At 48.4% G+C, this 15,224-nt stretch overlaps 1 protein-coding gene across 1 annotated transcript in view; it reads left to right on the top strand.

Moving 5' to 3' along the window:
- RAP1GAP (RAP1 GTPase activating protein) overlaps positions 1-15,224 on the top strand; it is a 94,628-nt gene that overhangs the window by 24,993 nt on the left and 54,411 nt on the right. The window contains exon 3 of the mRNA XM_079987396.1: positions 13,006-13,105. Within this exon, the coding sequence (XP_079843522.1) occupies positions 13,006-13,105 (100 nt within the window). The remainder of the gene's footprint in view (positions 1-13,005; positions 13,106-15,224) is intronic.

Below are 15,224 nucleotides of genomic sequence, written 5' to 3'. Positions count from 1 at the left end.
CAGTAAGGGAGAAATCTGCTCCTGGCATTAAGCAGATGATAGATATATCTATCTATCTGCCTCAAAGAGAAGAATGGACTTTACCCTCGTTTCTGGGTAACGTTTGCCAAGGACTGTTCCCCCCGCTCCCCCTGTGGGCAAATGATGATGGTAATTATACCAGATCTGTAGTCATTTCCTGCCCCCCGCCCCCCCCCCACAAACACAAACACACAAAGCATGATTTTCTGAAGAAAGTAGGAATTGTGCAAGAAGGCTCCAGGCCTGGATTTGAGATGTTCTGACGGAGCCCATTAAGCCTCGCTGCTTCCCATCCATCGCACTTCCAAAATCCTTTTAGGTAACTCCTGGAGGGCATGTTTCTAGTCCCCAGAACATCTTCCGTGTCTGTGTCTTGAGATGTGGTGTGTGTGTGTGTGTGTGTGTGTGTGTGTGTTTATGTTTATCACCAAGTCTGAAATGAAGGCAGCCCTTGCACCAAAGGTAGTTTTTGCGTAAATTGGTGCATCATCTCAAAATGAATTATCCTATTCTCCCTCTGTTCTGGTGGAGGAGCGGGGACTGGAAGCAAGGAGCTGAAATTTCTACAAATACATCATGATTCTCCAACAGCTCTGTTCTGCAATCTCCTTCCACTTGCATGGAAATGTTGGCTTTCCGGCCATTGCTTTTAATAAGTCAAAGGAACTTAGTCCTGTGCAAGAAACCCTCTTCGGACAAGATCAGAGAATATAACACAAAGAGCCAGAAAACTGGTGGTCCTGTTGATGTCAGTCTGGAATATGAAAAAGGCTTGTGTGAACAAATGGTCAAGCTCCAGCAGTTGTATGGTGGTAGAGATATGACCAAATTTCCAGAATTCAAATTTCAGGATCCCAGACTTGAAGAGAAACAGAAGTGATGTGATAGAAAGTGGAGCCTGCCTCCACTTTCCCCCTAATTAACCTCCATCTCCAGGGGGGCGTTGACCTCCTTGGGGCCTGTGACATCACTGCCCTCTTCCCTTCCTCTCTCCCAATTAACTACCTCCCACAGCCCCCCCCAATGGCGTCACCAGGGGCTGCCCCAGGTCTCAGCCCTGAAATCCCAGGGTCTGGGGTGCTCCTGACCTGTCAACCCCAGTGGTGAGCCTTTAAGGAGAGTCACTGTGGCATAGTGGTTAGTATGTTGGAGGGACGCGGGTGGTGCTGTGGTCTAAACCACCGAGCCTCTTAGGCTTGCCCATCAGAAGGTCGCCGGTTTGAATCCCCGTGACGGGGTGAGCTCCCGTTGCTCTGTCCCAGCTCCTGCCAACCTAGCAGTTCGAAAGCACGTCAAAGTGCAAGTAGATAAATAGGTACCTCTGCGACGGGAAAGTAAATGGCGTTCTGGTTTCTGTCACAGTGTCCGGTTGCGCCAGAAGTGGTTTAGTCCTGCTGGCCACATGACCCAGAAAGCTGTCTGTGGACAAACGCCGGCTCCCTCAGCCTGATAGCGAGATGAGCATCGCTACCCCATAGTCGCCTTTGACTGGGCTTAACTGTCTAGGGGTCCCTTACCTTTGTGCTATAGTGTTGGATGATGACCTGGGTGAGACCAGGGTTCAAATCCCTGCTCAGCCATGCCTCTCAGCCCGATCATTGCCTCTCAGCCGATTCCCAACAGGGTTGTTGTGGGAATGAGGAGGAGGAGGGCCACGAACACTGTCTTGAGTTCCTTGGAGGAAGGAGTAAAAGGTAAAGGGACCCCTGACCATTAGGTCCAGTCGTGGCCAACTCTGGGGTTGCAGCGCTCATCTCGCTTTATTGGCCGAGGGAGCCGGCGTACAGCTTCCAGGTCATGGAGCCAGCATGACTACACTGCTTCTGGTGAAGCAGAGCAGCGCATGGAAACACCGTTTACCTTCCCACCGGAGCAGTATCTATTTATCTACTTGTACTTTGACATGCTTTCGAACTTCTAGGTGGGCAGGAACAGGGACCGAGCAACCTCCCCGTCGGGATTCGAACCGCTGACCTTCTGATCAGCAAGTCCTAGGCTCTGTGGTTTAACCCACAGCGCCACCCGCATCCCTTGGAGGAAGGAACGTGTGATATAATACAGTAAACGAGGGGAATTAAGACTAAGAGAGCTGAGTGGGGGGTGTGCTCGTGTAATCTCACTGTATACAAGTTGTACAAGTGACAATAAAGTATTTCAATTTCAATTCAATATAAATGCATTAAATGAGGGGGGAGGGCTGTTGATTGGTTAATAAATAAGCTGTTAACCGTCTTGCTTTTCCAAAAGGTTTGCTTTCCAGCCGGTCATGATAGAGGTTCTTCCCGAGAGGGAAGGGACTTCTCCAGAGGGAGCTGTGCACTATAACACACATCCTGCAATCCTGGGGGGGGGGGGGTGGGGATTGGTCCCTCTCCACTCCCCTGTCCCTGGGTAAGGCGAAGGCAGGGAGCCTGGGAGCACACGGCCAATGTTGGCTGCTCGGAGCTGCAGTCCAGTGCGTTGCAGGCTGGCCAGAAGGCTGCTGTGTTTCGCAGAGCCAGTGGCTCGGTTCCAACCATGATAACTGCACCTTGGGAGAAGCATCAGCCCGGAGCATGAGAGGCAGAGCAGCCTGGCTGTTAATGCCGGAGGGTCCTGGTTTTGTTTTCCTTTTGGCTGAGCAATTGCTCTTGACGTTTTAGAATTCTTTCCTCCAACCTTCAGGTTTGGGGTGGAGGGGCGCCACCTGGTGGCCTCTTGTGGTTACTGCAGGTAGTGTTTTTCAGGAGCCGGAAGAGATTTTGCAGCCGCCGAAGCTTTTGTGGAGTTGCCGGTGTTTATCTTCAGCTTCTTAAAAAGCAGAGACATCACCTTGCCGACAAAGGTCCGGTGTTTATCCTCAGCATCTTAAAAAAAAAGCAGAGACAAAGGTCCGTATATTTAAAGCTATGGTTTTCCCAGTAGTGATGTATGGAAGTGAGAGCTGGACCATAAAGAAGGCTGAACGCCAAAGAATTGATACTTTTGAAATATGGTGCTGGAGGAGACTCTTGAGAGTCCCATGGACTGGAAGAAGATCAAAGCTATCCATTCTGAAGGAAATCAGCCCTGAGTGCTCACTGGAAGGACAGATCCTGAAGCTGAGGCTCCAAGACTTTGGCCACCTCATGAGAAGAGAAGACTCCCTGAAAAAGACCCTGATGCTGGGAAAGATGGAAGGCACAAGGAGAAGGGGACGACAGAGGACGAGATGGTAGGACAGTGTTCTCGAAGCTACCAGCATGAGTTTGACCAAACTGCGGGAGGCAGTGGAAGACAGGAGTGCCTGGCGTGCTCTGGTCCAGGGGGTCACGAAGAGTCGGACACGACTAAACGACTAAACAACAACATCCTCCACCGACACAAGCGTCTCTGGAGTGTGGGCCTTTGGGCCGCTGCAAACTCAGCTCTGTCGCCACAGTCAGAGAGAGGCAGCAAGGCTTCCGATTATCAGTTGCTGGGAACTGCAGGAGGGGAGCGTTGCTTTTGAGTTCGAATGCTGCTTGCAGGCTTCCCATAGGCCTCTCGTTGGCCACTGTGAGCAGGAACCTGATTCGCCCCAGCCTCTGTGCACCAAAGGCTCTGTGCGCCTGCAGATGGAATGCTCTGGTTCAGAGAGAGAGAGAGAGAGACAGAGAGAGAAGGGATAAATATAAACCGTCCCAGCTTCCTTGAAGGGCTGTGTATTGCTGCTTCTCTTTCACTCCTGTCACCAGCTGTAACTAAATGCATCCATCTCTCTGCTTCTCTGCATCCAACATCTTCCTTGCAAATTATAATTCCCCCTCCAGGATCTCTCTCTCTCTCTCTCTCTCTCTCTCTCTCTCATGTCTTCGAGGGAGCATGCCTGGTCAAGAGGTTCTAGCCACAGCTGTTCAAGGCCTTTGCATAATTAGCTCCAAATTTGCATGAAATTTGAGTGAGTGAGTTTTATTTAATGCAAATCGAAATTTGCTGTGGCTCCATCAGGCCTTTTACTTGTTGGTCTTTCCAGGGGAGGGGAGACTTTGTGATGGTTTAGAAACACATTTCCCACCCCTAAGTTCATTTTCTCCTCCATCCTGTGGATTTCTTCTTCATCTTCAAATCTCCACCACCATTTAAGAATTCATTTCACCTTCAGTTTTATTAATATAGAATCATGGAATTGTTGGAAGGGATGCAATGCAGGAATAAAAAAATTTTTAAAAGAGAGGATCAGAGCGATTGATGGAGGAGAGGGCTATTGATGGCTACTAGACAGGATGGCTGTTCTCTGCCTTCACGGTTGCTGGGAACCCCAGCAGGGGAGAGTGGCCTTGTGTTCAAATCCTGCTTGTGGGGCTTCCTTGGGGGCACCTGGTTGGCAACTGTGAGTAAAAAGTAAAGGTAAAGGTACCCCTGCCCGTACGGGCCAGTCTTGACAGACTCTGGAGTTGTGCGCCCATCTCACTCAAGAGGCCAGGGGCCAGCGCTGTCCTGAGACACTTCCAGGTCACGTGGCCAGCGTGACATCACTGCTCTGGCCAGAGCCAGAGCCAGAGCCAGAGCCGCACACGGAAACACCGTTTACCTTCCCGCTGGTAAGCGGTCCCTATTTATCTACTTGCACCCGGAGGTGCTTTCGAACTGCTAGGTTGGCAGGCGCTGGGACCGAGCAGCGGGAGCGCACCCCGCCGCAGGGATTCGAACCGCCGACCTTTCGATCGGCAAGCCCTAGGCGCTGAGGCTTTAACCCACAGTGCCACCTGCGTCCCTGCAACTGTGAGTAGATGGACCCAATAGTCAAAAAACAAATTAAAACACAGAGTTGTCTCCAGGGCTAGACCCCTTGAAGTGAATGGACCTAAAGAAATCATGTTCATTAATTTCAGTGGGTCTACTCTTGAGTGCAATTAACACAATCCACTGTCAATGTAGTTTTTTTTTGATGAACACAGCAGCGTGTATATATTTGTTCTATGTTGTATTGTTTTAATTATGACCCGATTAAATTTTATTTCCTTGCTAATGCAAATTGAACTGAAGCCTCCATCGACTGTGGGAGGCGATGGGCAAAATTAATAACCTTCCCAACTCAACACTCTTGCTGCCCAGAGATGCAGGCATTGTCAGAGTTGCGGGTCACCTGGCCAGCAGGTTTAACTCTGAAGGTGTTCTCCCAATGAACGTACACCCCCCCCCCAAGATAAGAGAGGCTGTGGGTTCAAGAGGTGCCTTTGCTATGCAGAAACTTTTTGGTAGCCTTGGGAAGGTGTTGCACCGGGCCTGAATGAGCTCTGGAGTGGGGAAGCAAGGTTATGGGGCAGGAGCCTGGCTCAAGGCGAGGCAAAACTGCCTCTTCCTCTCCTCGGGGACTGAATCTTCAGTGTGTGTGTGTGTCACCATGAGGCTTAAATCACATGATGTCATAGCAGAGGGTCCCTGAGCACATGCAGATAACCTTTCACTTGCAGACGAGCCTTTAAGCTGTGATTCCTGCACTGCATGGGGTTGGACTAGATCAGGGTTCCCCAAACTTGGGTCTCCGGCTGTTTTTGGACTACAACTCCCATCATCCCTAGTGGCCAGGGACGGTGGGAATCATAGTCCAAAAACAGCCGGAGACCCAAGTTTGGGAACCCCTGGACTTAGATGGGTTCCCTTCTGATTCCATGATTCTTTGGTTCTGTTGATCTGGGACTGGGTGACAAGCTCACACAGACTCGGGCCTTGTGTACATTGAAAGCTCAAGACTTTTGCTCCCAGAAGACTCTTGGGAACTGTAGCTTGCTGAGGAAACCGGACGCTGCAGCTCTTGGGGGGGGGTATGATAAACTACAGTTCCCAGCATCCTTTGTGGGAAGCCACATGCTTGGAAGGGACCCAGAGGGTGACCTCTGCAATTACTCAGCCATTTTCAGGAACGAAAGCAACAGAGGCAGCAACCCAGTGCGCCGGGATCTGTTTTGATTTGAGGATGCTGAGTGCCTGGGTGAAAGGAGAAAAGGGAAAGGGGCTTGACCGCCTCCCCCTCTGCGGTGCATGATTCTTTGGGAGAAGACGGCCCCATGATGGACATGAAGGCAGAAACCCAGGAGGCAGTTTAAAAAAGAAAAATTGTTGTTGTTTTTCCCAAGGACACCCCTTTGCTCTGGTTGTCACTCTGCCACCCTGACAGCGTGAGCAAACAAACAAGGCTCCCCTGTCAAGCTCATCTGCATCTCCTGCATATGCAGGGCAGGCAGCTCTTCTGTTTTGCAAAAACAGAGCGGGGATTTGATCCTTGGGGGAGCCAGCAGCCCCCAGGAGGAGGGGAGAAGCCCAGCTGGGGAGACGCAGGCCTCCCGGGAGCAAAAGAGGCAGGCAGGCAGCCTGGCTAGAGCCACACACAAATAAATTTCTGCATTTGCTCAAATGATTTTAACAAAAGATCGCAATAATAATAATAACAACAGGACTCTAAATCAATAACAGTCAAATTCGTGCAGGAGGAAGCTATCGGTGGCTGTGAGTCAGAATGGCTGTGCTCTCCCTCCGTTGCCAGAGGCAGTGAATGTCGCTGGAAATCAGAAGCTGGGAGCGTGACCGTTGCGTTCAGCGCCGCTTGTGGGCTCCTTCCCTTTGGGGCATTGTGAGAACAGAAGGCCAGGCAAGATGGGCCAGTGGACTGATCCAGCAGGATCTTAGTTTCCTTTTGATTCCTAAATGGAGCCTCCATGGACAGAGTCAGTCTACCTTAGAATGGTGATTGAGAATGAGAGATGGCTCTTGCTTGGGAGCTTCCCAGAATGGACAGCTGGTTGGCCACTGTGAGGACAGTGATGCCTTGGATGATATTATTATTATTATTATTATTATTATTATTATTATTATTATTATGTGGACAAAACTCTGATCTCACATAACTGGGACAGGACAATGGTGGCTGCTTCTGTGCCAGCATAGGGTTTTGGGATGTGTCAGATGCTGGCAGCACCCGAGACCTGCAGGTTGGCTTATGCATAGGTGCCTACTGCCTGCCCCTTGGTCTCTGACGCCCGAGGCCTCTGCCTCAGGGTAGGGCCGGCCCTGGTGGTGGGCGACAGGAGCAGCAGGCACCCAGAGCCTTTGGAGGGAGCGGCAGTTCGAGGGCTCCCTCTGGTGGGCACAAGGAGAGCCTGGGTTGCCAGGAGAGAGGATTCAAATTTGCCTCCTCCCTCCTCTGTGCGGGAGGCTGGAGTTCGGAGCACGATTTGTCACCATAATTACCCGATTACCCGATGGTAATTGCCAATCAATTACTTGAGCCGCCTCCTCCTTGTCCCTCTCTCCCCAGCATCCCGTTGCCATGGAAACTCTTGAAGTAGCATCTTGTGTCTCTCTTCTGCCTTTCTCTGCCACGTAGGCCATGGTGGCTGCTGCTGCTGCTGCAATGCCAGGGGCCTCTCAGGCTTCAGCCGGCCTACCCCTGGCCATGTGGGCACCGAGGTTGAATCCTGAGCTTCAGAGGGAGGGAGGGAGGGAGGGAGGAAGAGAGAGAAAATGTTTTTTTATTATTATTCAAAATTAAGACAAAACATATTATCCAAAAACATATCATCCTTATTTCCCCCCCCCCTTTTTTTCTCCCCACCCCCACAAACCCACCCCACCCCCACCCCGGTTTCCCTCAGTTCCAGTCTTTGGTTTCTCTGAGAATGCTGTTTTCTGCATGTTACAAAGTTGTATAGATCCTCAAACTATTTAGCTGATTATTATCAATAAAAAGTTTGTCAATGTTTATTCAAAACCTGCCAAGGAGTCCAGTTCGCTTTGTTGCATCTTCAGATACTTTGTAAAGGGTTCCCATTCATCTTTAAAGTCACAGTTATCCTTGTCCCGTAGCTTATATGTCAGTTTTGTCAGTTCTGCGTAGTCCGTCAATTTTTCTTGCCATGATTCTTTAGTTGGGGTTTCTTCAGTCTTACATCCTTGTACTATTAGAACTCTCGCAGCCGTTGTCACATACATGAAGATGTTTTTCAGCTTTTTTGGCAGATCTTTCCCTACAATCCCTAACAAAAATGCATCAGGTTTTTTAACAAATGTTACATGGAACATTTTCTTCAATTCGTTGTATATCAATTCCCCCCCCCCCCAAATTACATTAGGATTGTACATTACAATCCTACCACATATGATAAAATGTCTCCTCCTTTTCCTTACACTTCCAACATATATTTGAACTAGTAGGTTTGTACATTTTGTACCCATTTATGGCATGGGTAGGCAACCTAAGGCCCAGGGCGGGATCCGGCCCAATCGCCTTCTAAATCCAGTGGAATACAAAAAGGGAGATGTGAGGAGATCGTGGAAATAAGTGAATGAAAGATAAGATACTGAAATTATTTGATATTTTTTAAACTGTTTTTGTTTTGTTTTGTTAGTTTAATGTGTTAGTGTTATGTAGTGTTTTTGTATTGTTCTTTTTTGTAGTGTTTAAATTGTTGGAAAAGTAATAAATACTATTTAAATAAACAAATAAATAAATCCAGCCCACGGATGGTCTGGAAATCAGTGTGTTTTTACAGGAGTAGAATGTGTCCTTTTATTTAAAATGCATCTCTGGGTTATTTGTGGGGCATAGGAATTGATTCATTTTGCCCCCCAAAATATAGTCTGGTCCCCCACAAGGTCTAAGGGACAGTGGACCGGCCCCCTGCTGAAAAAGTTTGCTGACCCCTGTTCTATGGCATGTAGCCTGAACTTTGAATTTCACTGTTGCTTGATGTTTAATGGTGCCACTGGGTGGCGTCCCTTTCCCAGTTAGGAATCTCTGATGAAAATCCAATTAACAGAAAACCAGTTGAGGTGAGATGTGTGTTTTTTAGAACTGCAAGTGGTTCTTAGATATGTCACAAAATCGTAGATTTGGAAGGGGCCTCGAGGGTCCAACCTTCTTCAATTCTAAAGATTTAAACCTTTACTATTATGATTTTTTTTTTTTACTATTATGATTTTTTGGGGGGACGCGGGTGGCGCTGTGGATTAAACCACAGAGCCTAGGACTTGCTGATCAGAAGGTCGGCGGTTCGAATCCCTCCAACGGGGTGAGCTCCTGTTGCTCGGTCCCTGCTCCTGCCCACCTAGCGGTTTGAAAGCACATCAAAGTGCAAGTAGATAAATAGGTACCGCTCCAGTGGGAAGGTAAACAGTGTTTCCGTGCGCTGTTCTGGTTCGCCAGAAGTGGCTTAGTCATGCTGGCCACATGACCCGGAAGCTGTACGCCGGCTCCCTTGGCCAATAAAGCGAGATGAGCGCCGCAACCCTAGAGTCGGTCACGACTGGACCTAATGGTCAGGGGTCCCTTTACCTTTACCTATTATGATTTTTATTAAATTTTCTGTTTTACAATTTCAAATACTCATTTTACATCCTTAAATTATCAGTGACTTCCCTTCTCTTTCCATGGTTCATTTTACATGTCTTAAATCCCTGCATATTTTACAAAAACTATACCAATCGCTTTTCCATTATTGCATCCATCAAAACTTACACTGTCGAATTTATCTTAATGGAAAGAAGATAAAGTCCCTCCCAGAGATGAATGGCAGATTAAGTTGATTGATTATGCTGAAATGGCTAAAATGACTGGAAGAATCAGAAATCAGGAAGATAAAAATTTTAATAAGGAATGAAAATTTATAATCTAAAAAACCATTGTAGGCAGCTGAAACCATTAGAAGGATTGGAATAACACTTGCAGTTTAATGGTGAATTTTGGACACAATGGAGAGGTAAAACATTTGGATGATCATAAAAGATGAAGAGGAAATATAGGACCCACAAAGAGGAGGAAGGAAGTTCAGGAGAATCTTTGGCATTTTGTTTCTATGTTGTATGTTGGATATGTGGTTGTAAAACTTTAATCTGAAAAACCAAATATTTATTTATTTTTTTAAAAAAGAATTTATCTTAATGTTGCCAGCGTTTTCAGCTGTATACCATTATTTCCCATATATCCCATAAAAGTTTTCCAATCTTCTTTTAACGTATGCTCTTCTCGTTCTCTTGTTGTGTATGTTAAGTTTGCAAGTTGCGCATATTCTGTCAACTTAAGTTGCCGTTCTTCTTTGGTTTGGACCTCGCAAAGAGTTAAACCTTGGTTGGGGTCACATCTGTGTCCCTCCAGATGTTGCGGGATGCCCTGGATGTCCCTAACCATTGGCTAGGATGGCTGCTGTACATTGTGGGAGGGGGTCCTCCAACATTTGACCCCCCCCCCCCAGCACTGATCTAAGACCTTGTCAAACTCCACATCAAGAGGCTGTTTCATGTTTCAAAGCCGGGAATGTCTGACCTGGCAATGAGCACATGCAGAGTGCCTTCTGCCAAACCCCTGTGAACCCTCCGTCACTCTTCCCATCTCTTCCCATAATCCTTTGCCCCAGCTGCAGGCAGGCTCCAGAGCAGCAGCTGCTGCAGCAGCAAAGGATTCTGGGAATAACCTGTTTGCCCAACCGTCAGTGAGGTGGGGTTCGTTCAGTGGCGTAGCGTGGGTTGTCAGCACCCGGGGCAAGGCAAGTAATTTGCGCCCCCTAACCCGTGGATTTGTGCCCCCTAACCCTACCCCTACCCCTAACCCCCAGATGTTGCGCCCGGTGCGGCCAGCCCCCCCTGCACCCCCCACGCTATGCCACTGGGTTCGTTGCATGGTTCCTTCTCCCCTCTTCCGTTTCCGAATATTGGAAGCCGTCCTAAGTGGCCCACAAAGCTCCTGATTCAGCTTTATAGCCAGGATGAGAAAAATAGAAAAAACAAAGGCCAGTGTCTCAGTGAAGGGGAAAGGTGATTCACCAGTTGGGACGATTGAATTGCAAAGGGTTGGGCTGGATGACCCTTGGGATCCTTTCAACTATGACTGTCGCAATTCTATGATTACAGTGGTACCTCGGGTTACATACGCTTCAGGTTACGTACCATGGATGCTGAATGCAGCCCTCCAAGTCTCTCTATCTGGCCCTTGGGACTCTCTCCAGATGTCATTCCTCGCTTGACCCTGAGTGCTGTGGGCAAGAACTCTACAATTCTATGTTTTTGCAATTCACACTTGCCTGGATGAAGAATCAGAGAGAGGGTATGAGAGGGGATGTAGAAATCAGCCTGCTGTTTACGGCATGCCGTGTGCTGAAGGATAACTACAGTGGTACCTCGGGTTACATACGCTTCAGGTTACATACGCTTCAGGTTACAGACTCCACTAACCAGAAATAGTGCTTCACGTTAAGAACTTTGCTTCAGGATGAGAACAGAAATCATGCTCCGGCGGCACAGCAGCAGCAGGAGGCCCCATTAGCTAAAGTGGTGCTTCAGGTTAAGAACAGTTTCAGGTTAAGAACAGACCTCTGGAACGAATTAAGTACTTAACACTGTACGGTCCCCACTTCCTTCCTCCTTGAGGTGCTTTTAGGAGCCAGGAAGCTTCAAAGAGCTTGGGTGTAATCCTTGACCAGTGGCGTAGCATGGGGGGTGCAGGGGGGGCCGGCCACACCGGGCGCAACATCTGGGGTTAGGGTTAGGGGGCGCAAATCCACGGGTTAGGGGGCACAAATTACTTGCCTTGCCCCGGGTGCTGACAACCCACGCTACGCCACTGTCCTTGATGCCTCCCTTTCCATGGAGGCGCAGGTTACAGCAACAGCCGAGGCGACATTTTTCCACCTTCGCCACATCAAGCAGTTGGTCCCTTACCTTTCCCAGCCCGACCTGGCCACAGTGATCCATGCGACGGTCACCTCCAGGCTTGACTACTGTAATTCACTCTATGCAGGGCTGCCCTTGAAGCTGACCCAGAAACTCCAGCGGGTGCAGAATGCTGCAGCGAGGCTCCTCACGGGGTCTCTGTCATGGGAGCATATTCACCCAGTGCTTTTCCAGCTGCACTGGCTCCCGGTGGAGTACAGGGTCAGATTGAAGGTGCTGGTTTTGACCTTTAAAGCCCTTCACAGCTTAGGACCCTCGTACCTACGGGACCGCCTCTCCTGGTATGCCCCCCGGAGGACCTTAAGGTCAATAAAAAGCAGCACCCTTGAGGTCCCGGGCCCTAAGGAAGTCAGATTAGCCTCAACCAGAGCCAGGGCCTTCTCAACAGTGGCTCCGGCCTGGTGGAACGCTCTGTCTCATGAGACCAGGGCCCTGCAGGATCTGATTTCTTTCCGCAGGGCCTGTAAGACAGAGTTGTTCCACCTGGCCTTTGGCTTAGAATCAGTTTGATTCCCTCCCCCTCTTTCTTTTCCCTTTCTCCTCCTGTGAAGAGGCTGCATCCTAATGTTTTAATGTATTTTAATCTTGTTTTTTAAATAGCATTTTAATCAATTTGTTTTTATTATTGGTTGTTAGCCGCCCTAAGCCCGGTCTTGGCTGGGAAGGGCAGGGTATAAATAAAATTTATTATTATTATTATTATTAAAGGTTTAAACCCTGGTGAGCGGCTGCCAGCCAGTGTAGACAATATTAAGGCAGATGAAGCCAATGTCTTGGTAGAAGGCACCTTCCTGTGTTTTAAGGGAAGGGCCCTCGCTCAGTGGAAGAGCCCCTGCTTGGCATGCAGAAAGTTCTGGGTTCAATCCCTGCCGGCAGCATCCCCAGGTAGGGTTCCCTACCTGAGACTCTGGAGAGCCGCTGCTGCCAGTCAGTGCAGACAGTACTGGGCTGGATGGGCCCAATGGTTTGACTCGACAGAAGGCAGCTTCCTAGGTTTCTATTCAAATCAGCCCTTGATTCAGAACCATGAGGACCGGGATCTTATTTTATTTTTAGAGGACAGAAGCTCGTGTGCCTTTGCTCCTAGAAGGTTCCGGGTTCAATTGCTGGGGAAGAGACTCCTTGTCTGAAGCTGCTGCCAGTCATTGCGGGCAATACTGGGCTAGAGGAACCAAGAGTCCAGCTGGGTGAAAGGGTCACCTCCACATTCAGAACCTTTCTGGACGGCCTGGACGTTTTCCATCTCTGCTGAACTCAAACCTGCAACCCTTGGGCTCCTGGACTCTGTCCCCTCTTCTAACAGGACTTTCTCTTTTTCCCCAGCAAACACAGTGATGGGCCAGCCAGCTTCTCCTTCAGCGGCCCCTTAGAACTGCCTTCTCTTGGCGCCAACCTCCCTCACGCTGCTCTCCGCCACCCCAAGGTAAGAGTCCCTATCACTTTTCATTTTCGGGGGGAATTGTAGAGTTGGGAGGGACTCCTGAGGTTCATCTAGTCCACCCCCTGTAATGCAGGAATCTCTTTGCCCAATGTGGTGCTTGAACCCACGACCCAGAGATTAAGAGTCTTGTGCTCTGCCAACGGAGTCAACGGCCTTGGTCCAGTATACCTGAAGGAGCGTCTCCAACTCCATCATTCTGCCTGGACGCTGAGGTCCAGCACCGAGGGCCTTCTGGCAGTTCCCTCACTGCGAGAAGCGAAGTTACAGGGAACCAGGCAGAGGGCCTTCTCAGTAGTGGCACCCGCCCTGTGGAACGCCCTCCACCAGATGTCAAAGAGAAGAACAACTACCAGACTTTTAGAAGACATCTGAAGGCAGCCCTGTTTAGGGAAGTTTTTAATGTTTAATAGGTTATTGTATTTTAGAGTGGCTGGGGAAACGCAGCCAGATGGGCAGGGTATAAATAAATTATTTTATTTATTTATTTATTTATTTATTTATTTATTTATTTATTTATTTCACTGGCTCAGCGAAAGTGCCCAAGAGTAGCCTCTCGCAACCCCTTCGCTGCCCAGCTGCAACACAACACCCCTGCAGGGCTGCCAGTGGATCTTGTTCTCTGCCACCAACCTGCCGCTTAGGCAACAAACTGCAAGGAGCAGATCGGCTTTATTTAAAGCCACTGCCCTGCCCTCTAACTGTGGGGCAGGAAGATGGCTGGTTCTGCAGTGGTTCCCAATGGGTCATCTAGCCCAACCCCCAGCCGCGTCACTTGCCAGTCAGCACAGAAGGCCCCAAGTGCCATTCCCTGGCAAAATCTCCAGTCTTTGTGTTGCCAGTCTGTGTAGGCAATACAGAGCTAGGTGGCCTGACTCTGTATCAGGCCCCAAAGTATGACGATCAGCCCTTGACTCAAATCCATGAGGACTAGAATCTTGCATTATTTTGTGGGCGGAAGACCTGGAGTGCTGTAGGTGGGCACCGAGCGGCTTCTGGTTGCGAAGCAACCCAAAGCAAGCTCCCTTCTCCACAAAGGTGAGTAATGTCAAGGGAGACCAAACCTGTGTGTCTCATGCAGCAAGGCAACCTGGAGGAGCCTGCTAACTCCACCTGCCTCTGGTTGCATAATAATAATAATAATAATAATAATAATAATAATAATAATAAATAATTTTATTTATATCCCACCCTCCCCAGCCAAAGCCGGGCTCAGAGCGGCTAACAACAGTAAAATAATACAGCATTTTAATGATGATGATAATAATAATAATAATAATAATAATAATAATAATAATAATAATTTATTTATACCCCACCCATCTGGTTGAGTTTCCCCAGCCACTCTGGGCGGCTCCCAATCAAGTGTTAAAAACAGTACAGCATTAAATATTATAAACTTCCCTAAACAGGGCTGCCTTCAGATGTCAGTTAAAGATAGGATAGCTGCTTATTTCCTTCACATCTGAAGGGAGGGTGTTCCACAGGGCGGGCGCCACTACCGAGAAGGCCCTCTGCCTGGTTCCCTGTAACCTCACTTCTCGCAATAAGGGTGTAGCACCCTGCTTGTGGTTAACGCTTAGCTGGAATGAAATATTCAACGCAGCAATAGAGAAATTAAAATAGTAATTTATTTGTCAGACAAATAAATATGAGGCACAGTGGTATATGGTTACCAAGCTCTGGCCTGGCCTCTTGCCATTCTGGCCAGCACTTATATTTCCTTAATCCAGCCCCCTTGCTCCTCCTGTGGCTGCCTCTGTCCAATCAGCCTGGTTAAAATTCCTATTGGCTGTTTGCTAGAACCAATCACAAAAGATACACCCATTTCCTCTTGCCTTTTATGGAAATCAAAAAGCTATATATTCTTCTATCTATAAATGACAAATAAGTAGTAATATATCTTACATGTGTCTCAACAAGGAATCTTAATTACCAGCTCACCTCTTGCCCTCCTTGCCCTATTGCCTTCCAAAACAGATAATTAATCTTGATTTTTTATCTTATGCATATGTCAAGGATTGAGTTCACATCAACATTGAGAGATCTCCTTCATTTGAAGGTTTCTAAACAAAAGGCCTGACAACCATATATCAGGAGTGCT

The sequence above is a fragment of the Podarcis cretensis genome, assembly GCF_951804945.1.
Source record: "Podarcis cretensis genome assembly, chromosome: 8".
Lineage (NCBI taxonomy): Eukaryota > Metazoa > Chordata > Lepidosauria > Squamata > Lacertidae > Podarcis > Podarcis cretensis.
The sequence above is the reverse complement of the archived record's forward strand: the minus strand, read 5'-3'. Positions and strand labels throughout refer to the sequence as shown.